This window comes from Ranitomeya imitator, chromosome 7, assembly GCF_032444005.1.
Source record: "Ranitomeya imitator isolate aRanImi1 chromosome 7, aRanImi1.pri, whole genome shotgun sequence".
Classification (NCBI taxonomy): domain Eukaryota; kingdom Metazoa; phylum Chordata; class Amphibia; order Anura; family Dendrobatidae; genus Ranitomeya; species Ranitomeya imitator.
The window spans coordinates 50231511-50257306 of NC_091288.1; the positions used below are offsets into that span (position 1 = coordinate 50231511).

A 25796-nucleotide genomic window follows, 5' to 3' on the forward strand; every position below is an offset into this window, starting at 1 on the left:
ATTTGGCCCCTGCACATTTTGTCCCCAGCATTTGGCCCCCTGGATGCTACTTACCTGTCGCAGATGCAGCTCCTTGGGTCACGGAGTGCAGTCTAGCGGTTCCCCGTGACGTCAGATGGAAACAGTTGATTTCTGGCTATGTGCACATGGTGCGGATTTTGCTGCGGATGCGCAGCGTTTCCACAGCTGCGGATCCGCAGCCGTTTCCCCTGCGTTTACAGTTCAATGTAAACGTATGGGGAAAAAAAATGCTGTGCACATGCTCTGGAAAAAAACGCGCGGAAACGCAGCAGTTTACAATCCGCAGCATGTCACTTCTTTTGTGCGTTTTCCGCAGCGGATTTACAACTGCCCTTATGGAAAACCGCAGTTGTAAATCCGCAGTGGAAACCGCAGGAAAACCACGGTAAATCCGCGATAAATCCGCAGCGGTTTTCCACTGCGGATTTATGAAATCTGCTGGAATCCGCTGCGGAAAAATCCACAGTGGACCCAGACTACATGTGCACATAGCCTAACATGTCACAAAAGTGAAGCACTCTGTATAGTACTTTTGTGACATTTGGATTGATGACGGACGGGAATTCATGAACCACAAGGAAAAACGGGGGCGAACTCCAGGGGCGAAATGTACCCAGGGGCGAACTGCTGGGGGCGAATCATCCAAATCCCTATGAAAATATACAGTGCTTACAATAAAAGATAAAAAAAGGTAAAAATAAAACAACACACAAATATGCAAAACAGTGCATAGCGTCCTCTTTTTCAAGGGACCAAAAGTAATTGGACAATGGACTCTAAGGGCTGCAATTAACTCTGAAGGCGTCTCCCTCGTTAACCTGTAATCAATGAAGTAGTTAAAAGGTCAGGGGTGGATTCCAGGTGTGTGGTTTTGCATTTGGAAGCTGTTGCTGTGAGCAGACAACATGCGGTCAAAGGAACTCTCAATTGAGGTGAAGCAGAACATCCTGAGGCTGAAAAAAAAGAAAAAATCCATCAGAGAGATAGCAGACATGCTTGGAGTAGCAAAATCAACAGTTGGGTACATTCTGAGAAAAAAGGAATTGACTGGTGAGCTTGGGAACTCAAAAAGGCCTGGGCGTCCACGGATGTCAACAGTGGTGGATGATCGCCGCATACTTAATTTGGTGAAGAAGAACCCGTTCACAACATCAACTGAAGTCCAGAACACTCTCAGTGAAGTAGGTGTATCTGTCTCTAAGTCAACAGTAAAGAGAAGACTCCATGACAGTAAATACAAAGGGTTCACATCTAGATGCAAACCATTCATCAATACCAAAAATAGACAGGCCAGAGTTAAATTTGCAGAAAAACACCTCAAGAAGCCAGCTCAGTTCTGGAAAAGTATTCTATGGACAGATGAGACAAAGATCAACCTGTACCAGAATGATGGGAAGAAAAAAGTTTGGAGAAGAAAGGGAACGGCACATGATCCAAGGCACATCACATCCTCTGTAAAACATGGTGGAGGCAACGTGATGGCATGGGCATGCATGGCTTTCAATGGCACTGGGTCACTTGTGTTTATTGATGACATAAGAGCAGACAAGAGTAGCCGGATGAATTCTGAAGTGTACCGGGATATACTTTCAGCCCAGATTCAGCCAAATGCTGCAAAGTTGATTGGATGGCGCTTCATAGTACAGATGGACAATGACCCCAAGCATACAGCCAAAGCTACCCAGGAGTTCATGAGTGCCAAAAAGTGGAACATTCTGCAATGGCCAAGTCAATCTCCAGATCTAAACCCAATTGAGCATGCATTTCACTTGCTCAAATCCAGACTTAAGACGGAAAGACCCACAAACAAGCAAGACCTGAAGGCTGCGGCTGTAAAGGCCTGGCAAAGCATTAAGAAGGAGGAAACCCAGCGTTTGGTGATGTCCATGGGTTCCAGACTTAAGGCAGTGATTGCCTCCAAAGGATTTGCAACAAAATATTGAAAATAAAAATATTTTGTTTGGGTTATGTTTATTTGTCCAATTACTTTTGACCTCCTAAAATGTGGAGTGTTTGTAAAGAAATGTGTACAATTCCTACATTTTCTATCAGATATTTTTGTTCAACCCTTCAAATTAAACGTTACAATCTGCACTTGAATTCTGTTGTAGAGGTTTCATTTCAAATCCAATGTGGTGGCATGCAGAGCCCAACTCGCGAAAATTGTGTCACTGTCCAAATATTTCTGGCCCTAACTGTATGTTAATAGAGGCAGACGGCATGGCGAGGGACTGGACATTATATCCCAATGAGACAAGACATGATCGAATGTTCTAAAATAGTCTTGTTTTGGATATCACACACAGATTTCTATGATAGGGAGCACTTTTTACCCCTATATTTTGTCCATCTATTCATTACATATTATTTGGCCATAGCTCACACCTATCCCACCCCCACTCCCGCAGGCATGGTCTGTTATAAATAGAATTTAGGGACCAAATTTTGAGATGTTACTTTATAATAAATGGAGATCTAGACATGCTCCTCTCAACCTCTTTAATGTGGTTATTTTCTTTTATTTTGGTGCAAGTGCTTTTAGTTCCGCTTAGATGATAAAGACAAAAACTTGCAGTGTATTTATTAGAAATAAAGGATAGGGTATGGATTGATCCTCATACATACCTGGTTTTTCCAGTGTCAAATCTGTTCCCAGTTTGTCAATGTGACCATACACCCATACGTCTTAGATAGGGTTCAGCCGAGCACTTGTTTGGCGGACAGCTTCTTCCACTGACTCCCTGATGCACATGTGTGCCAAGCTCGGCCAAGTGTGCATGTGTATATAATGTAGACGGGGAAGAAAGCCAATGCCGGACACCTGGTGCAAGAGTGTCGGGCACTGTGATTACACATGTTCGATTCTTCTTAGTTTTTAACTACGGTAATTCTTGTTTCATTGGGCAGGAAAAAGAACAATGGACATAATTGCAAATGAAGATTCCTACATGGATGACATATTTTCTGATTACTATGACAAGGCTGCCAGCATGACCGACATTTCTACTACCTACATGCGAGAAGGCGCTCACATTCGTTCTAACCTCCTGAACAATAATATTCCCAAGGGGCCGTGCGCTCTGTGCGGGATGGGAAACTCCAAAAGAGAGACTGTTTGTTTTTTTACGCTGGTAACCAGGGTAAACAGCGGGTTACTAAGTGCGGCCCTGCGCTTAGTTACCCGATGTTTACCCTGGTTACCGGGGACCTCGGGATCGTTGGTCGCTGGAGAGCTGTCTGTGTGACAGCTCTCCAGCGACCAAACAGCGACGCTGCAGCGATCCGGATCGTTGTCGGTATCGCTGCAGCGTCGCTAAGTGTGACGGTACCTTTAGAGGCTTTTGTTCCTTCGGAAGATAGGGCACGGCAGGGAGGCTCCAGCCGCAGTCAGTTGTCTTTTTGTGTCTTTTCTGTTCTTTTACCAGATCAGTTAGACAGTCACAGTGCAGTTTTATTTTATTTACTTTTCATTTTTTTCTGTTGATACATGAGGCCTGTTATGTTCCAAATTACTGTATGTGAACCCCACTAAGTCTTTAGCAATACTTCTTTTGCTCATTGGTGTATATCACATGAATTCCATCGTACTCTACTTTTATATTGTTATGTATGTATTTTTGGAGTGTAATGCCTGTGCTTTATCAACTATGTCTCATTAAAATAGTTTTAATAATGGCTTTATGGTTGACATGTTTATAAGTACCTGCGCAAATTGCCTCTTCAGAGAGGAAGAGGACTTGAACTCTAGAGCCGCCTATTGAAGGTAGCAATTCTAAAAGTCAATATTGACCCTTTAATGAGCCTTTCCATATGACTTAGGATAAAAGCCAAACCAGAATCTCAATTTGCAGACACAGGGTTTTGGGGTTTTACCACTAACTCAGAGCAAATCTTTTTTGCTTTTGCAAACTGATTCTGGAACAGTTTTTCTTTTGTGCCCTTCTGTTCAAAAGTTATGCCCCCTGGTCATAAAAATGCAAATTTTTCCTTTGACCAACTGGGCATATGCTGCAGTACTTCTCTGTGGGCAAGTGTTTTGATTGGGCAGTGTCAGAGGAGAAAAATCTAAACAACCATAGAGAAGTTCTGCAGTATACGCCTGGATGGTTGATGGAAAATTTGGCTCAATTACTACTTGGGGGGCATGACATTGGAAAGGAGGAGCACAGAAGAAAAAGAAAAAAAATCTGTTCCAGAATCAGTTTGCAAAAGCAAAAATGATTTGCACTGAGGAGGGGCAACACCCCGAAACACCATGTCTGCAAAATGAGATTCTGGTTTGGCTTTTTACCTAAGTCAAAATCAGTGGAGGAGATATTCATCTTAAAGGGAACCTGTCACCTGAATTTAGCTGGACTGGTTTTGGGTCATATGGGCGGAGTTTTCGGGTGTTTGATTCACCCTTTCCTTACCCTCTGGCTGCATGCTGGCTGCAATATTGCATTGAAGTTCATTCTCTGTCCTCCGTAGTACACGCCTGCAGAAGGCAATCTTGCCTTGCGCAGGTGTGTACTATGGAGGACAGAGAATGAACTTCAATCCAATATTGCAGCCAGCATGCAGCCAGCGGGTAAGGAAAGGGTGAATCAAACACCCGAAAACTCCGCCCATATGACCCAAAACCAGTCCCGCCAAATTCAGGTGACAGAGTCCCTTTAAATAAAAAAAATCCAGTGAAAGGTCCTCTTTAACAGACTTCCTTTAAAGTTTAAAAAAAATGGAAAAAATTTGTGCAGACAAAAAAACTAGGCAAGTTAGAAAGATAAAAATGATGATTTATTCATAATCTCAATGCGTTTCGAAGTCAAATAAGACTTCTTCTTCAGGAGTTGATATCACCATCAGATAAGACCCTATTGGAACTTTTCTCTCCTACAGTATTGATTATTTCCATTAAAGTTTGGCATATAATATTCTAAAGCTGAAGTATGATCAATCTGTATTGGACCATTATCCTAAAGGCGTCATCAGGGACACTGAATCCAAGTCAATGTATAATAGTATTGTGGGTGACTCTCTTCGCGTTTCGCAGTCCATCTGGCTGCTTCATCAGGAGAACCACGAGTCAACTACACGACTTTTGTCACCTGAGGAAGTCGATTGGACTTTGAAACTGAGAAAATTTATTGAATTTGTATTATGAAAAAATTGAGGCTTTCTTTTTTAGCAGAACATCTTTGTATTGAATAAAGCTATAAACAGAAAAATGGAATTCTTAAAAAAACAATTGGAGAAAATTAAATGTTGGCAGATCTGTAACCTCACATCTTAATGCAAACATTCACAATAAGGCAACGTAATTTACATACAATTAGTTTTATTATAATAATTAGTTTGTAAAACAAATGCTAGAGACGTGTTCACATCACAGTGGTATCCATAAGCGGATTTCAGCGGTCACGTGTGGTAGGCGGCACATCAGGAAGCAGTAACCGGCGAGGAGGACCATAGTGGAAGCACCGGTACATCAGGGTTTTAACTAGCCAGTTTGAGATTATGCTTTCATATTATTTGATCCTATTTCACCACTTTGGACACATTGGTCAGGGACTCAGAAAATCCCTTTTAAAGTCTTTGTCAGGTGAAAACAAGCTAGGCTACTTTCACACTTGCGTTGTGTGACGTACGTCGCAATCCGTCGTTTTGGGCAAAAAATGGATCCTGCAAATGCGCCCGCAGGATGCATTTTTTATGGCTATACGTCGTGTCCGTCGTGCACTGGATGCGTCGTGTTTTGGCGGACCGTCGGTACGAAAAAACGTTCAAGGGAACATTTTTTCGTACATTGCATCCGCCATTTTCTACCGCGCATGCGCGCCCGAAACTCCGCCCCCTCCTCCCTGGACTTTAGAATGGGCAGCGGATGCGTTGAAAAACTGCATCCGCTGCCCACGCCGTGCCACATTTTCACAACGTGCGTCGGTACGTCGGGCCGACGCTTAGCGACGGACCCGTACCGACGCAAGTGTGAAAGAAGCCTTAGCTCCTATCCACAGGATGGGTGAAAACTTATTGATCAGTGGGGTGTGACCGCGGGGGCCCGCACTCATCGGCAGAATGGGGAATATTTATCCCAGACACTTTTATCACCAATAGTATAGAGATGCAGTGCCCATGTCCGACCGTCACTCCATTCATTCTATGGGGCTACCGGAAAAACCTGAGCGCCGTGCTCGGCAACTCCATAGGAAATGGACCGGCAGTCAAACATGGGAATTACCGCACTGCTCCATTCTAATGGGGATACAGTAAAAGTGCCCCATTTTTCTGATCAGTACGGGTCCCAGCAGTCGGACTCCCATCGATCAATTAGTTATCACCTATCAAACCCTTTAATTCCACCATATTAAAGAATCATGGTGTGAACCTAATTTTATGACTGGCTGAAAATATAACGTGAGTTTATTTTTTCTTCCGAAAAAATAGCAAAATTATGAGATTACTGGACACACAAGGAAATAATTTACTATAGCTCGTCGTGCTTATAGACATTGTACTCGCGGGCTGATATGAGGCCATCGCTGTCATGGTCATTTTTCTGGAATATATCTGTCAATATCCGTCCATGCACAGAAGGATCCCGCTTTTTTCCATCCTTTCTAAACTCTTCTGTTAGGTAATGGCTTATCTGCAGACAAAGGAAACAAAGTGAATTTATTCTTCTGTCATTTCTGTTTTCAACCATACTGACTGGTTTCCATTATGTCTCATTTAGACGTTTTTCTATTTATTCCATTTTTTGCCTTAGGCTAAGTTCACACTAGACATATTTTAACGTTTTTTTTTAATTTTCAGCTCTTTTACAGTACCAGCAAAGTCTATGAGATTTCCGAAATCTCCTGCACACGCATTGTTTTTTTTTTGTCATCAGTATTTTATGCTTTGCATGGATTTTTGGACACTTCTTTCAGCGTTTTTTCAGCATTTTTCACCCTTTGACATGAATGGTTGGTGAAAAACGCTGAAAAAAAATGCACCAAAAATGCAGGTATCAGGTTTTGCTGCGTTTTTTTGTGCCGAAACCTGATTCTATAGAATAGGAACTTTTTTTTTTTCCAACACTAAACTTTATCAGCATGCACAAGAGACAAATCTAGGATGCCAAAACTTCGGCAAAAAATGCAGCAAAAAAAAACACAAGAAAAACCAAAGGAAAATATGCTTTTTCACTGCAGCTTCTTTCCTGCTAAGAGATCAGGTTTTGCTGCAGAAAAAAAAAACGCCTTAGCCTAAGAGAAAAAAAAACCAGCCCAAATGTCATAATGGAGATATTCAGTTTTATCCAATGATGGTAGCATTCAGTACCTCATCTTTGGAAAGGAATTGGTCATCGTTCAGATCGATTTGGTGAAATGCCTCCACACTCCGCGGTCCTTTGCTGATTCCCAAGAGCTCAATTTCAAAGATCAGAGTTGCATCTGGTGGGATTTTCTCTTGTTAAGAGAACAATGATAAAATTTAGTTAGCATGAAAATTTAAAGAATAAAAAGTTAAAGTTTAGTTTTTTGATAATTATGCAATTACCAGATAAATTCCATGGAAAGATTTGCTGCTGGTTTTGGAAGAAGTCAGCCATATGTTTTTAACTCCCTTAACGCTCACTGTCATGAGCGTATACATCGGACGAGCGTTATCTGATGTTTTATCGAATAGCACTCAGACCAATGTTATTCTATGGGGCAGTGACGATCTGCGATTTAGTTTTTTCTCATGTGGATTCAGCATGAGAAAAAAAAAATCGATTTGCTGTGCAATCCATATGGCAGACACCCATTCAAGTCTATGGGTGCTTTGAAATCATCGGACTGCACTCAGATGGCATCTGAGTGCAGTCCGGATTCACAAAATGAAGAAGATGGAAAAATTGTACTCACCGTCCTTACCTGACAATGTGCTATGATTCTCTCATCCGACAGAATGGGATCACACTAAGCTGACACTGATCAAACTCGGATCAGAGATTGATAGGAGTGTCATTAACATAATCGATCCGATTCTCCTGCATGAAAGAAGCTATGCCCTTAGGGAATTTTCTGCAAAATCCATGCAAAATTCCACTGTGTTAAATACAATTTGCTGTGGATTTTTGATGAAGGGAGAACCTAACATCTGCACTGCAGGTACATCTCCATTATGTCCATTGCAGATTTTTTCTGCATTTTGTGGCTAAGTTCACATGAGTGCATAAAATAAAATCTGAAAAAAGAAACAATTTTTTATTGTGCACCCACAGACTTGTATAGGGGAGTGACATCAGAAATATACAAAGAGTAATGCATGCTGTGATTTTTGTCATGAGGACATTCAGCATGTGTAAAAAAAAATGGTCATCTAGTAAAGTCCCTTTGAATAACATTTGTCCGGTTGCTGTCCATGTGAGGTCAGTTTTTTCTACGGACGGCACTTGGACTGACAATATGATGGTGTGAAGTGTGAACATAGCCTGTGGATGAAGTTTGAGAAATTTTCTACTGTAATATGCTGCAATTTTTTTCCCAACATATCTGCTTTGTGTGAACATGCCCTTAAAAGAGTGCCTGGAGAAAACAAGTTATCACCCGAGGATAGGTGATACCTTGTTCTCAATGGACAACCCCTTTAAAGAAGAACTGTCAATTGCTTACAAAAATATAGTTAAATACCTTGTAAACATTCCCGAGCTCCCAATGATTCTGCTGCTTTTTTCCGTTTTGTGCTGCGTCGCTCCATTGCAGAGATATTCACAATTGTTTCTTCTGGAGCGCAGTATGTGAAATTTCTGCTTGTAGTGCAATTGAGTGCTTCTTCTTTGAGGGTGTGCGCTTTCACTCCTCCTTTCCAGACATTTCCAATCACATCTCGGCAGCTGATCTAGCATACTCAGACACAGACGAGCTGTGATTGGCAGTGTCTGGGAGGGAAGGGTGAAAGCACATACCCCTATAAAAGAATGTGAAGAAATTCAGAGTTGGAAAGCAAGAAGAGATTTCACATACTGCCTCCAAAAAGCAATAAATGTGGATATTTCTGCAAGGGAATGACATAGCATAGCGCGTTTTTCCATTGCAGAGATATTCACAATTGTTTCTTCTGGAGCGCAGTATGTGAAATTTCTGCTTGTAGTGCAATTGGGTGCTTCTTCTTTGAGGGTGTGCGCTTTCACTCCTCCTTTCCAGACATTTCCAATCACATCTCGGCAGCTGATCTAGCATACTCAGACACAGACGAGCTGTGATTGGCAGTGTCTGGGAGGGAAGGGTGAAAGCGCACACCCCTATAAAAGACTGTGAAGAAATTCACCGTTGGAAAGCAAGAAGAGATTTCACATACTGCCTCCAAAAAGCAATAAATGTGGATATTTCTGCAAGGGAATGACATAGCGCAAAATAGAAAAAAAGTGGAAGAATCAGGAGATTCCAGGGATTTTTACAAGGTATTTAACACAATTATTTTTTTTAGCAAGTATCACGTCCACTTAAACTCTCTGACGAGCCGTTACTGAGGATTTTTTTCTATTTTAGGAGGAAATGCAGCTTTGTGCTTTCTAGAAGAAAAGCAGAAAGCACATTGTTCGCTTACCATATGGAGCAGCAGAAGATAAGTGGGTGTCGTTTCATACACCTGCCATTATGAAAAGCAAATATCCAAAGCTAAAAATATGTTATATGGTCATAGTTGGTGTTTCTGAAAACATGCCTTATTTTCATGCCTTGGTTTTATATCAAGTACTATGAAGAATTAGCATACCAGAAGGAAACACTGCTTGTGTGTGCAAAACTCCATCATTCTCTAATAAAAACTTCTCCAACTTCCTTTTCCCGATCATTTTTATCGTTTGAATACATTTTTTACACACAATAAAATGTTATATATCTTCACTCTTTTCAGGATCTCTGCTTGCTGTCAGGCAATGGAAACATTTTTCTATACCCAAAGGATGAAAACCATTTCTGATCCTTGCTCTTGGATATACTGTAGTTAGGACATTTCCAGATAGTGGATGTAACTAATGTTTCTACTCAGTGACAGCACGCAGAGGAACTGAAACAAAAAAAAGGATGTTAAGCAGTAAAAATGTTCAGAGAAAAAAATGATATTGTTGCTGTATTGGCTTCTTTTTTATATAAAGGGTTAATGAGATAAGGCAAACCTCATACATTGTCATTACTTGATGATTATGCTGTTTGAACACAATGTTGGAAGCCCCCTTTAAGGTGCAGACACTAATCCATGGTTAATGAAGCAGGAGTGAAGGGTAGGCGCAGGGTACACAATGCTGAATTATACACGGACAGACACTTACATTTGCATGCATGTTCTTTTATAGGGTTAGCCTGCGCTCCCGGCATGCAGAGCTACGTTGGTGAAGGATAAAGGAAGCTACTGTAGAGGAAGAACAGACTTATTTCAGGCAAACATAAACAGGTTACTTACCCCATGCTCCGAGCACAACACATAGATATGTTAGTTACACAAGTAACTCCCTGTATTTTAGCAGCATAGGCAATGACCAGTATGGAGAAAACATAGAACTATAGGTTTAAAGACCTATTTCCATCTGCAAGATCCTATCCTCCTATCCCAATATGCAGTTGGTGTAGTAATAATAATAATATTAGGAAATAACTCCAAGCAGAAATGTAATATAGTTCTTCTGAACTGAAAAAAGAAAATTACTTCTAGAGGAAAAGAGGAATAGAACTAAGCAACAGCCCGTGTGAAAAAGACTTGGGTATATTAATGATCACAGACTGCGCATCAGTCAACAGTGTGATGCAGCAGCAAAAATTGCCAATGCAGTTTTAGGACATATTAAGAGAAGCATAGAGTCTACATCACGTGAAGCAATTATCCCCATGTACTCCTCCTTGGAATACTGGATCATCTGGAATACTGTGTCCAGTTCTGGGCACCACATTTTAAAAAAAGACATTGAAAAACTGGAGGAAGCTCAGAGAACAGCTACCAGGAAGGTGAGCGGACTGCAAAGTATGTCCAACAAGGAGCGAGTAAAGGATCTGGGAATGTTTAGCTTGCCAAAAAGAAGGCTAAGAGGAGACTTAATAGTGGTCTTCAAATATCTGAAGGGATCTCACAGTGTAGATGGATCATCATTATTTTTATTTGAACGTGGAAATGCGAGAAGCAATTAGACAAGAGAAAAAACATTTGACAAGAGAAAAAACTTTGACAGTGAAGGTGTCAATGAGTGGAACAGGCTGCCACGAGAGGTGGTGAGTTCTCCTTCAATGGAAGTCTTCAAACAGGCTGGACAGACATCTGTCTGAGATGGTTTACTAAATTCTGCATTGAGCAGGGGGTTGGACATTATGACCTTGGAGGTCCCTAACAACGCTAACATTCTGTGATTCTATGATTAGCTATGTGCAGGGCATTGTAGTAGCTTAGTCCAATTATACATACAAAAGTATTCTTCCTAGGAACAATAATTCTGCAGTCTAAAGAGGCTTAAGATCATCAAGTGAACATGCAAAATGCTCACTTGTCCAGTGAAATGATCACTTGTGCCGCACTAGAAATCATCGCTCTCGGCAGCACATCATCCAGTGTCTGCTGACAACAATGACATAGTTTAGCGTGCAACGTTAATAGCTAACAAATTAAAGCTGCACTCTGAAATGCTATAATATGCAAACATTGAATATTGAATTTATTTTTTAAAAGTGTTTGTACTGCTTCTTCAAGTGTATGTGATTGGATTCATGCTGCCGAAACCACAAACAGCACATATTAGAGCCTCGAATGTTGCGGCCTTTCAGAGAAGGATTGTTTGAAAAAATGGCCAGGGACCGTACGGAGAGACCTAACAATTCCAATGTCAACCCGGGCTATGTTCTACTTGCCCCACACCAGATAACTGACAGGTCTCTCCCATATGTGTGCACGGAGAAAGAGAGAAACTGTAAATCAACTGAAGCAGGAGGGGAGAAGCAGCCGGGGACCACATTGGACCACTCAGGTCTCTCCCCACAGTTACCTCCCCAGCTTTTCAAACTATGTCTTTTCTGCAGTATTTCCGCGTAAAACGTACTTGGATGCAATCGCGACGGATCAATCATATGATCGATCAAGCTGAAAAACAACATATTTGTGTAGCCAGCTTTTAGGTTTATTGCAATTACATATCCTATGAATATTACCATAGCCCTTGTCTCCGTAGCCCAAAGATGGTGGAATGGTGACTTTTCTTTTTTCTCCAGGACACATATCCATCAATGCCATATCCAGTCCCTTGATCACTTGTCCAACTCCGAGTACGAACCACTTGGGGTGTCCATCTTTTTCTGAACGGCTATGTGCGTACAGGTGAAAAACAATCACTTGATGCAAAGGATTGAGTAAAGACAGCGAAACCAGCTTTACACATGTAAAACAGGAATGACACATAAAACAACAGACAAAAATCAGTTGTATAGTTGTTGACTCTATCTTTCATGCAAAAAAACAAACAAACACAAAGAGGGTGTAAATCGGCCAACATCCACATACACGTGCAACAGCTAAGGTGGTCATACACGTGAGATGAATGCCAGGTGAACCCACCAATGTTGGCAGAACCGACTGACCATCTCATGCTCATAGCAGGGTCTCGTTTTCCCTTGATACTTTTATTCCCAACAGACATAAGCCACCACCAGAGGTGTCTGATGGAAGATTACTGCTCTTTCTTTCTTGAGAACACATTTTGACTTGGCCAAGTCTAGTGTATCCGTGTAGAGCAGTGTTCCCCAACTCCGGTCCTCAAGCGCCACCGACAGATCATGTTTTCAGGATTTCCTTAGCATTGCACAGGTGATAATTGCATCACCTGGACAGGCAAGCATTCAATCACCTGTGCAATACTAAGGAAATCCTGAAAACATGACCTGTTGGTGGCTCTTGAGGACCGGAGTTGGGGAACACTGGTGTAGAGGTTGGCCCAGACTAATAACTGTCAGCCAGAAGCTATGAAAGACAACTAAAGCAGTCAATACAAAGTCACCCAAAATGGCCCATTGTGAACTTTTTGACCAATTTTTTTTCCAATTGTTTGGAAGCTATATATGCAATAAACACCTGCAGACTATTACATGCCAAAAATGGGATTTCTCAGGGTGTCGGCATGTATCGCGTGTTTAGCCAACTTCATCCCATTGCTTACTAAATTGCACAAGCCTACTGTTTTTACTCTTCTTGATCTGTTAGTCTATGTGACAAGTTCATGGCCGGATGGTGCAAAGTATCTGAAGGATTAATTACTGTCCACATTGCGGCCAGTCTTAATCTCGTTTGTGTATAGTCCTTTATTGCCCATTTGTTATCCTTAAAAATGGAATATTCATTAATGGATCTTTGTTTGTCCTCTCCTTTCAAGAAAATCTGTTATTATCACGTATGACCACCAAATACAGCAGACAACCAAATTTTGTTGGTTCTGCCAGTGGTCTGCAGATAAATATATCATGTCCATGACAAGTTTTACAAGCAAATGTTTCAAAAAAGTCTACAAAGCCAACCACATCTTGGCAGATTTGGTAACTCCTCGGTGTCCGCTGTAAGGATACACACTAGTGATGAGCGAGTGTGCTCAGATAAGGTGTTATCCGAGCATGCTCAGGTGCTAACCAAATGTCTATGGCGTACTCGAAAAATCTCTACAGCTGTGAGACATGCAGGCGCGGGGTCTCTAACATATTTTTCAAGCATGCTGAAAACACTTGGTTAGCACCCGAGCATGCTCTGATAACATCTGAGCACATTCGCTCATCACTATTTCACATACTAAATGATAGATACAAGCAGTTTTGGCTGTATATCCTCAAAATGCACCTCTAACATAAATGGAAGATCTTCTAGATGAACGACATCCAGATACCGCTGGTGCTTCATAATCTAAGGACATACTAACTAGATTACCTACTATATTGATGCTAAAAATTAGACATTAAAGAACGTCAGACCTCCGATGCTTATATTGCATGTCTTACATTTGCAGAATTCCAACTTGCATTAGCCCAAGTTCTGTGAAGGAAGCTGTAGAGCAGCAAATGAAAGTCTCCTGCCGCCCGTTACTATGGAGCTATAGGGACTTTGCATCCACCAAATGATAGTTCCTAGTGTGCTATGTACGTGAGATGTATCTTTAAGGGTCTACCTTATCCGAGCATGCTCAGGTGCTAACCAAATGTCTATGGCGTACTCGAAAAATCTCTACAGCTGTGAGACATGCAGGCGCGGGGTCTCTAACATATTTTTCAAGCATGCTGAAAACACTTGGTTAGCACCCGAGCATGCATACCTTTGCATGCGATGGAGTATTTCCCATCACGTAACTAACATAATTTTGGCCTACTAGGACCCTACATAAAACTGAACTCTGCAGCGTCATGGAAAATTTTTTCAGGAGACAACACCTGAGGGAATATTTCAATGACACGGAAGATTCAGAACCCACCCAGACTGAAGTAAGAGGGATCTCGACAACCAAGAAAACGTCAGACTGGACACCTCCACCTGGACACAACCCTCATTTGGATAAATATATAGATTCTTTCAGACATTTGGTAAAATCCACTATCCCAGACACAAACAAGAGACAACTGTCCAACATCAGTATTCAGAAGAGAAGGCCCATACAATCTCCGAAATTATCATTCACCCTGCAGAAAAGGATGGTTCAATCGTCGTGGTGAACATATCAGTCTACATTAAGGTACCACACAGACAACGTATGGACATACGCTACTACACAAAATTGGGTCTGACCCCACACTGGACTATTACAAAGAACTAAACAAGTTGATTTCTTGTCTGCCTGACAAATCCATGAGATGTGATGACTTGATAACAGAGTGCAAGAATAGGGACATTCTACATGCTTCCCAAAATCCAAAATTCTGGAAATCCAGGAAGACCAAATAGTTCATGTGAGGGCACCCTTACTGAGCAAGTTTCTGAATGGGTAGAGGGTATTCTTAACCCCCTGGTAAAAGAGACATCTAGCTACATTCAGGACACAAGTGACCTATTAAATAAACCAGCAGGAATAGGTCCTCTACCAGAAGGAACCATCCTGGCCACCATGGATGTGGAATCTTTGTACCCTAATATCTCGCACCAGGATGGATTAAATGTCTGCAAAGTCTCAATAGAAAATTCAGGAATTGATGTTGATTATGTGATAAAACTTACAAAATTCATCCTCACCCGCAATTACTTTGAATTTGATAACAAGATTTATCTACAGGAGACGGGTACGGCAATGGGAAGTAAAATGGCTCCACAGTATGCAAATCATTTTATGGCCAAGCTTGAAAGCGACTTTCAATCCTCATGTCCCGTCAGCTCTATGGCCCACCACCCTTACATTGATGATATCTTAATCATCTGGACTGAGTTTGAGCCACAGCTAAAGATGTTCCATGAACATTTAATCAGCTTCATCCCACCATCAACTTAACACTCCACTACTCCTGTACGAAAATTAACTTTTTGGACACCATCAATAAGCTGCAGAATAATAAAATAGAGACATCCCTGTATCAGAAGCCAATCGACCGTCCAACATACCTTAAATGGGACAGTTTCCATCCCAAACGATACTTTCTACAGCCAGATACAATCATATATGTTAACCCCTTCATGACCTTGGGATTTTCCGTTTTTCCGTGTTCGTTTTTTGCTCCCCTTCTTCCCAGAGCCATAACTTTTTTATTTTTCCGTCAATATGGCCATGTGAGGGCTTATTTTTTGCAAAACAAGTTGTACTTTTGAATTACATCATTGGTTTTAGCATGTCTTGTACTAGAAAACAGGAAAAAAATTCCAAGTGAGGTGAAATTGCAAAAAAGTGCAATCCCACACTTCTTTTTTGAATGGCTTTTTTACTACGTTCACTAAATGCTAAAACTGACCTGCCACTATGATTCTACAGGTCAGTACGAGTACATAGACATTCCAAAAAAATTCCAAACTTTGCTTAAAAAAAAAAAAGAAAGAAATTTTTTTTTTTACTTTTGTCATGCTTCAATAGCCTTTATAGGAGGCTAGAAGTTGGCACAACGCGATTCGCTCAGCTACATAGCAGCGATCATCAGATCGCTGCTATGCAGCAGAAATGAAGGTGTGCTATGAGCGCCGACCACAGGGTGGCGCTCACAGCAGGTCAGCATCAGTAACCATAGAGGTCACAAGGACCTCTATAGTTACAATGCAGAAGCATCGCTGACCCCCAATCATGTGACGGGGGTCAGCGATGCCCTAATTTCCGGACGCCCGGCCGGAAGCGCCGGTTAAATGCCGCTGTCGGCGTTTGACAGCGGCATTTAACTAGTTAATAGCGGCGGGTGAATCGCGATTCCACCCGCCGCTATTGCGGGCACATGTCAGCTGTTCCAAACAACTGACATGTCCCGGCTTTGATGCAGGCTCACCGCCAGAGCCCGCATCAAAGCACGGTATCTGACCTCGGACGTACTATCCCGTCCGAGGTCAGAAAGAGGTTAAAACTCCATGGATAGAGACAAACACCTTGGTCGCCTCAGAAAGACCTTTTTGAATCAGGGCTACCATCTAAGAACAATTAAAAGCCAGATTGCAAGAGCAACTAGAATATCAAGGAATCATCTCCTACATTACAAAACTAAAGAAGAAAATAACCGGGTACCTCCAGTAGTCACCTACAATCCAAATCTGGAGGTGCTAAGGGGAGCTGCACGGAAATTACAACCTTTACTACAAAAAGATGCCCGATTACAATCCATTCTTCCAGACCCCCCACTACTCTGTTTTAGGCAGCCCCCAATTCTAAGAAGCATTATTATCAGAAGCTCCTTGTCCTCTCCAACAGCTGCAGGTACCTTTCCTTGCAATCAGAAAAAATGTAAAACCTGTCCATTTATAATGACCACGTACAAGACAGAGTCATGGCCTGGGGTTTAACCCCTCTATGACCTTAGACGTACTATCCCGTCGAGGTGCCCTGGGCTTATCTGACCCTGGACGGGATAGTACGTCATAGCCGATGGGCCGCGCTCACGGGGGGAGCGCGGCCGATCGCGGCCGGGTGTCAGCTGCTTATCGCAGCTGACATCCGGCACTATGTGCCAGGAGCGGTCACGGACCGCCCCCGGCACATTAACCCCTGGCACACCGCGATCAAAGATGATCGCGATGTGCCGGCGGTGCAGGGAAGCACCGCGCAGGGAGGGGGCTCCCTGCGGGCTTCCCTGAGCCCCCCGCAGCAACGCGATGTGATCGCGTTGCTGCGAGGGTCTCCTCACCTCCCTCCCTGCTCGAGCCCCGGATCCAAGATGGCCGCGGATCCGGGTCCTGCAGGGAGGGAGGTGGCTTCACAGAGCCTGCTTAGAGCAGGCACTGTGAAGGCTGCAGCGCTGCATGTCAGATCAGTGATCTGACAGAGTGCTGTGCAAACTGTCAGATCACTGATCTGTGATGTCCCCCCCTGGGACAAAGTAAAAAAGTAAAAAAAAATTTTTCCAAATGTGTAAAAAAAAATAAAAAAAAATATTCCAAAATAATGAAAAAAAAAAAAAATATTATTCCCATAAATACATTTCTTCATCTAAATAATAAAAAAAAAACAATAAAAGTACACATATTTAGTATCGCCGCGTCCGTAACGACCCGACCTATAAAACTGTCCCACTAGTTAACCCCTTCAGTAAACACCGTAAGAAAAAAAAAAAAAAAACGAGGCAAAAAACAACGCTTTATTATCATACCGCCGAACAAAAAGTGGAATAACACGCGATCAAAAAGACAGATATAAATAACCATGGTACCGCTGAAAGCGTCATATTGTCCCGCAAAAAAAGAGCCGCCATACAGCATCATCAGCAAAAAAATAAAAAAGTTATAGTCCTGAGAATAAAGCGATGCAAAAATAATTATTTTTTCTGTAAAATAGTTTTTATCGTATAAAAGCACCAAACCATAAAAAAATGATATAAATGAGGTATCGCTGTAATCGTACTGACCCGAAGAATAAAACTGATTTATCAATTTTACCAAACGCAGAACGGTATAAACGCCTCCCCCAATAGAAATTCATGAATAGCTGGCTTTTGGTCATTCTTCCTCACAAAAATCGGAATAAAAAGCGATAAAAAAATGTCACGTGCCCAAAAATGTTTTCAATAAAAACGTCAACTCATCCCGCAAAAAACAAGACCTCACATGACTCTGTGGACCAAAATATGGAAAAATTATAGCTCTCAAAATGTGGTATTGCAAAAAATATTTTTTGCAATAAAAAGGGTCTTTCAGTGTGTGACGGCTGCCAATCATAAAAATCCGCTAAAAAACTCGCTATAAAAGTAAATCAAACCCCCCTTCATCACCCCCTTAGTTAGGGAAAAATAAAAAAAAATGTATTTATTTCCATTTTCCCATTAGGGCTAGGGTTAGGGCTAGGGTTAGGGCTAGGGCTAGGGCTAGGGCTAGGGCTAGGGTTAGGGCTAGGGTTAGGGCTAGGGTTAGGGCTAGGGTTAGGGTTAGGGCTAAGGTTAGGGTTAGGGCTAGGGTTAGGGCTAGGGTTAGGGCTAGGGTTAGGGTTAGGGCTAGGGTTAGGGCTAGGGTTAGGGCTAGGGTTAGGGTTAGGGTTGGGGCTACAGTTAGGGTTGGGGCTAAAGTTAGGGTTAGGGTTTAGATTACATTTACAGTTGGGAATAGGGTTGGGATTAGGGTTAGGGGTGTGTCAGGGTTAGAGGTGTGGTTAGGGTTACCGTTGGAATTAGGGTTAGGGGTGTGTTTAGATTAGGGTTTCAGTTATAATTGGGGGGTTTCCACTGTTTCGGCACATCAGGGGCTCTCCAAACACGACATGGCGTCCGATCTCAATTCCAGCCAATTCTGCGTTGAAAAAGTAGAACAGTGCTCCTTCCCTTCCGAGCTCTCCTGTGTGCCCAAACAGGAGTTTACCCCAACATATGGGGTATCAGCGTACTCAGGACAAATTGGACAACAACTTTTGTGGACCAATTTCTCCTGTTACCCTTGGGAAAATACAAAACTGGGGGCTAAAAAATAATTTTTGTGGGAAAACAAAAAGATTTTTTATTTTCACGGCTCTGCGTTATAAACTGTAGTGAAACACTTGGGGGTTCAAAGTTCTCACAACACATCTAGATAAGTTCATTGAGGGGTCTAGTTTCCAATATGGGGTCACTTGTGGGGGGTTTCTACTGTTTAGGTACATTAGGGGCTCTGCAAACGCAATGTGACGCCTGCAGACCAATCCATCTAAGTCTGCATTCCAAATGATGCTCCTTCCCTTCCGAGCCCTCCCATGCGCCCAAACGGTGGTTCCCCCCCACATATCGGGTATCAGCGTACTCAGGACAAATTGGACAACAACATTTAGGGTCCAATTTCTCCTGCTAACCTTGGAAAAATACAAATCTGGGGGCTAAAATATAATTTTTGTGGAAAAAAAATATTTTTTATTTGCACGGCTCTGCGTTATAAACTGTAGTGAAATACTTGGAGGTTCAAAGCTCTCACAACACATCAAGATGAGTTCCTTAGGGGGTCTACTTTCCAAAATGGTGTCACTTGTGGGGGGTTTCTACTGTTTAGGTACATTAGGGGCTCTGCAAACGCAATGTGACGCCTGCAGACCATTCCATCTAAGTCTGCATTCCAAATGGCGCTCCTTCCCTTCCGAACCCTCCCATGCGCCCAAACGGTGGTTCCCCCCCCACATATGGGGTATCAGCGTACTCAGGACAAATTGGACAACAACTTTTGGGGTCCAATTTCTCCTGTTACCCTAGGGAAAATACAAAACTGGGGGCTAAAAAATAATTTTTGTGGGAAAAAAATTTTGTTTTATTTTTATGGCTCTGCATTATAAACTTCTGTGAAGCCCTTGGTGGGTCAAAGTGCTCACCACACCTCTAGATAAGTTCCTTAGGGGGTCTACTTTCCAAAATGGTGTCACTTGTGGGGGGTTTCAATGTTTAGGCACATCAGTGGCTCTCCAAACGCAACATGGCGTCCCATCTCAATTCCTGTCAATTTTGCATTGAAAAGTCAAACGGCGCTCCTTCCCTTCCGAGCTCTCCCATGCGCCCAAACAGTGGTTTACTGCCACATATGGGGTATCAGCGTACTCGGGACAAATTGGACAACAACTTTTGAGGTCCAATTTCTTCTCTTACCCTTGGAAAAATAAAAAATTGGGGGCAAAAATATAATTTTTGTGAAAAAATATGATTTTTTATTTTTACGGTTCTGCATTATAAACTTCTGTGAAGCACTTGGTGGGTCAAAGTGCTCACCACACCTCTAGATAAGTTCCTTAGGGGGTCTACTTTCCAAAATGGTGTCACTTGTGGGGGGTTTCAATGTTTAGGCACATCAGTGGCTCTCCAAACGCAACATGGCGTCCCATCTCAATTCCTGTCAATTTTGCATTGAAAAGTCAAATAGCGCTCCTTCCCTTCCGAGCTCTCCCATGCGCCCAAACAGTGGTTTACTGCCACATATGGGGTATCAGCGTACTCAGGACAAATTGGACAACAACTTTTTGGGTCCAATTTCTCCTGTTACCCTTGGTAAAATAAAACAAATTGGAGCTGAAGTAAATTTTTTGTGTAAAAAAGTTAAATGTTCATTTTTATTTAAACATTCCAAAAATTCCTATTAAACACCTGAAGGGTTAATAAACTTCTTGAATGTGGTTTTGAGCACCTTGAGGGGTGCAGTTTTTAGAATGGTGTCACACTTGGGCATTTTCTATCATATAGACCCCTCAAAATGACTTCAAATGAGACGTGGTCCCTAAAAAAAAATGGTGTTGTAAAAATGAGAAATTGCTGGTCAACTTTTAACCCTTATAACTCCCTAACAAAAAAAAAAATTGGTTCCAAAATTATGCTGATGTAAAGGAGACATGTGGGAAATGTTACTTATTAAGTATTTTGTGTGACATATCTCTGTGATTTAATTGCATAAAAATTCAAAGTTTGAAAATTGCGAAATTTTCAAAATTTTCGCCAAATTTCTGTTTTTTTCACAAATAAACGCAGGTACTATCAAAGAAATTTTACCACTATCATGAAGTACAATATGTCACGAGAAAACAATGTCAGAATCACCAGGATCCGTTGAAGCGTTTCGGAGTTATAACCTCATAAAGGGACAGTGGTCAGAATTGTAAAAATTGGCCTGGTCATTAACGTGCAAACCACCCTTGGGGGTAAAGGGGTTAAGGACAATGTTGAAAGGACAGATGAATAAAAATAAAAATAGTGGTGCCGTGGTGTCAGACTGAATAGATTTGAGTCACATTTTCATTAGGGATCACAAAGAGAGGTGGGGAAGGGGGAGGAGGGGTGTGAAGCTGCAGGTTTTCTCTCTCTCTGCAATTTAAGGGCAGACATACCATTGATGCGACCTGGGCAACTTCACAAGGGCCCATTTCCTCCTCTAAAGCAGGTCTGGTCAGAGATAAATAAAAAGATAAGCTATGGGACTGTAAAGGGCTGCTCATACAGCTCCTCTTCTTATGCAGTGGGCTACATTGCAGATGTGCAGATTGGTTGTTCTTTTCTTTGTAAACTGTGAACTGGGTATAATTCTGCTCCCTGCATCCCCACGTGTATCTTAAGTCGAGGTGAGTTGGAAGTGAACATAATGCAGCCATCTGGATAATCAAAACGAGGAGCACAGCGGGGATGAGTGGGCAGATCTGGTAGGAGGCATTATCACTTAGAAAGGACAAAGGCACAATCAGAATTACATGTAAACTGACAAAGGAGCCAGGTAAGCAATTACTGAAACAAAAAAGTATTGTGAGATTCTGCCTATATTTCATAACTTATTCAAGTGAATGGAAAAGACAGTTGTCAGCGGCGTCTACATAACGTCTACACAACTTAGGCAAAAGTCAAGCAAAGAAAACTGGAAGACCAAAAAACTATTGGTAATTACCGGTGGTCAATCACTGTAAACCCTGTGTGGGTCGACCACTTGTTTTTATCTAATATCTCGTCTTCTTTCCTGCTTGTGTGAGTGTACCATAATAGTATATTACATGTCATGTCAATTCTGGGGCAATCGAGTCAAAACTGCATTAAATGGTACCTGTTGCCATGAAAATGCGCTGCAATCTGTGGTCATCATGTCAGACAGCAGGAGGAGTGGAGCTGATTGATATATAGTTTTGTGATAATAGATTCAGTATAATCTGTGATTTATTCATTTAAACCTCTGCTCTTTCTGGGATTTTCAGTCCAGTGGGCAGTCCTATCAGTGATTGGCAGCTATGTCCATCTGCATACTTATACAAAGAAAGCTGTCAATCGCTGATAGGACCGCCCAGAAATCAATAGTACATGGGAAAATAAGAAACTTTGTAATGTATCTTATTAGATTAATCCACTTTTCTACTTCTGAACTGATCCTTCATTCTCAAAATTTTCAATGTTTGGGTAAAATCTGTGTTCAGTGATTGCAGACTTTCCCATTACTGAGATTACTGTCCTGTGGTGTCTTTCATGTACTCATTGGTGAGTGCCTACCAAGGTTGACCAAAGAAGAAGAACCCATGAACCGTTTCATGGGTTCCCTGTGCTCACTATTGTACGTGGGGAGTAAAGACTAGCACTTGGGAGCATGTGGACTAAAGACTAGCCCTTTGGAACATGGGTAGTAAAGACTAGCCCTTTGGAACATGGGTAGTAAAGACTAGCCTTTTGGAGCATGGGGAGTATAGACTAGCCCTTTGGAGCATGGGGAGCAAAAACTAGCCCTCTGGAGCATGGGGAGTAAGACTAGGCCTTTGGAGCACGGGGAGTAAAGACTAGCCCTCTGGAAATGGGGAGTAAAAACTAGGCCTTTTGGAGCATGGGTAGCAAAGACTAGCCCTTTGAGGCATAGGGAGTAAAAACTAGAAATTTGGAGCATGGAGAGTAAAGACTAGCCCTTTGGAGCAAGGGGAGTAAAGACTAAGCATTTGGAGCGTGGGGAGTAAAGACTACCCCTTTGGAGCATGGGGAGTAAAGACTAGGCTTTTGGAGCATGGGGAGTAAAGACTAGGCCTTTGGAGCATGGGGAGTAAAGACTAGGCCTTTGGAGCATGGGGAGTAAAGACTAGGCTTTTGGAGCATGGGGAGTAAAAACTACCCCTTTGGAGCATGGGGAGTAAAGACTAGGCCTTTGGAGCATGGGGAGTAAAGACTAGGCCTTTGGAGCATGGGGAGTAAAGACTAGGCCTTTGGAGCATAAGGAGTAAAGACTAGGCCTTTGGAGCATGGGGAGTAAAGACTAGGCCTTTGGAGCATAAGGAGTAAAGACTAGGCCTTTGGAGCATGGGGAGTAAAGACTAGGCTTTTGGAGCATGGGGAGTAAAAACTACCCCTTTGGAGCATGGGAAGTAAAGACTAGGCTTTTGGAGCATGGGGAGTAAAGACTACCCCTTTGGAGCATGGGGAGTAAAGACTAGACATTTGATGCATGGGGAGTAAAGACTAGGCTTTTGGAGCATAGGGAGTAAAGACTAGACCTTTGGAGCATGGGGAGTAAAGACTACCCCTTTGGAGCATGGGGAGTAAAGACTAGGCCTTTGGAGCATGGGGAGTAAAGACTACCCCTTTGGAGCATGGGGAGTAAAGACTAGGCCTTTGGAGCATGGGGAGTAAAGATTACCCCTTTGGAGCATGGGGAGTAAAGACTAGACATTTGATGCATGGGGAGTAAAGACTAGGCTTTTGGAGCATAGGGAGTAAAGACTAGACCTTTGGAGCATAGGGAGTAAAGACTAGACCTTTGGAGCATGGGGAGTAAAGACTAGCCTTTTGGTCTGAAATGATGAAAACGGTAATGATGGTTATGATGGAAAGGTGTCAGAATAAACAGTGTGTCCTAACTATTGGATGATGAGCAGCCAGCAGGTCAAGACATCCATTTTGACCCTAGACTACTACCAAGAAAAACCTACACCAGATCTGGAATATGGAGCAAAGAAATAATAAGTTCTGGTCCGATGAATCACATTTTCATTTACATCATGTAACCGGCTAAAAGAAAATGCATACAAAAACTGCACCAAAGAAGTCCTGTGTGTACAAAAACTTTGGGTGTCCCAACCTATGTAGGATTCAATATTTGTGGGTCACACAAGTATTGCAACTTTTGATCTACACATTGCGTCATCTAATAGTTGTACTCGAATATCAACAATATTAAAAGACAACAACTAAAATCGATACATTTCGTTACCTGCAGTAAAATTTGGAGAGATCCTTTGCTAAGTAGCCGTCATAATGTGCGTTCACCAGATCGCCTCTTTTGCTCTTCTGCGTGCAAACACTGGGGACGTGCGTCACTTCTAGTTTAATCTTCTCTTCTTCACCTTGGCAGTGAATCTGACCAGTGAGGAGGCTGAGAACCGGCAGAAGAAGGATGACATTGGGGCAGGAAGGCATTGTCATGGTGTCTGTCCTTTGCCAGGAATCAAGATTTGCAGAAACCCCTGATCTTTTCACCACTGTTACTATACACGTGGCACTGTGCAGAAATACACACCAAATACTTCTGTATTCCAAGTCAGAGAGCAGACCAGCAAGCCCTGAACTCTGTAAAGGGATCTTCCATTGGCTCCGACAATAATGTGACTCAGACTCCATCCAATTGATTTCTTTCTTCTCTTCCAGGAAGAAAAAGTGATGACAAAAGTTTTGGAACCTCAGCTTCTTCTGACTCCCACCATGAGCTCAAGTTACAAGACCCCAGGCAGAAGTCATTACTTTTAGGTGGAATGTGGCATTATTAACCCCTACACTCCCAGGCCTGTCCTCCTCTTCAACTTTCCTGATACACAGAAGCGCATAGAATCTAATTACATTTTGCATTGTTTCTCTTGTTATGAAAAATACAATAAAAAGTAAATCTGATTTTGCTTCAACACTTGTACTGATGCCTAATCCCCTAATTTCAAAAAAACAACCCCAAAGAAGAAATTCTAAGTAGTGCATAAAGCATTGTGAGTGACACTATGTTTATTTATTAGATAATTGCATATTTATCAGTAAAGAGGATTCTTTACTGTTAGGGCAGTGAGAATCTGGAATTGCTTGCCTGAGGAGGTGGTGATGGCGAACTCAGTCGAGGGGTTCAAGAGAGGCCTGGATGTCTTCCTGGAGCAGAACAATATTGTATCATACAATTATTAGGTTCTGTAGAAGGACGTAGATCTGGGGATTTATTATGATGGAATATAGGCTGAACTGGATGGACAAATGTCTTTTTTCGGCCTTACTAACTATGTTACTATGTTACTATGTTATTCTGTAAAAATATGCAAGTAGAGATTTTGTAATATATATATATATGCACAAGATGTTCACATTAAGGGAACCTGTTATGTCCATTATTGCAATGTAGTGGTGCATGCCGCTTTAATGAATTTGGCTTGTCTCTGAGGCTACTTTCACACTGGCGTTTTTTGCAATACGTCGCAATGCGTCGTTTAGGGGAAAAAACGCATCCTGCAAAGTTGTTTGCAGGATGCGTTTTTGCCCCATAGATTAACATTAGCGACGCATTGCGACGCATTGCCACACGTCGCAACCGTCGTGCGACGGTTGCGCCTTGTTGTGGCGGACCGCCGGGAGCAAAAAATGTTAAATGTAACATTTTTTGCTGCCGACGGACCGCTTTTTCCAAGCGTGCTTGCGCGGCCAGAACTCCGCCCCCACCTCACAATGGGGCAGTGGATGCGCCGGAGAAATGCATCCGCTGCATCCGTTGTGCGGCGAATCAAGCGCTAG

The 25796-nt window shown here is 42.3% G+C and overlaps 1 protein-coding gene across 1 annotated transcript; it reads right to left on the reverse strand.

Annotated features, from left to right (window-relative positions):
- Nucleotides 1-5321: 5321 nt before the first annotated feature.
- On the reverse strand, nt 5322-24607 carry FKBP7 (FKBP prolyl isomerase 7). Its single transcript, XM_069733215.1, has 4 exons — nt 24247-24607; nt 12162-12313; nt 7327-7454; nt 5322-6649 (listed from the first exon to the last, which is right to left on the reverse strand). Exons 1-4 carry the CDS (start codon nt 24456-24458, stop codon nt 6488-6490), a joined length of 654 nt encoding a protein of 217 aa, XP_069589316.1. The 5' UTR covers nt 24459-24607; the 3' UTR covers nt 5322-6487.
- Between the last annotated feature and the right edge of the window lie 1189 nt (nt 24608-25796).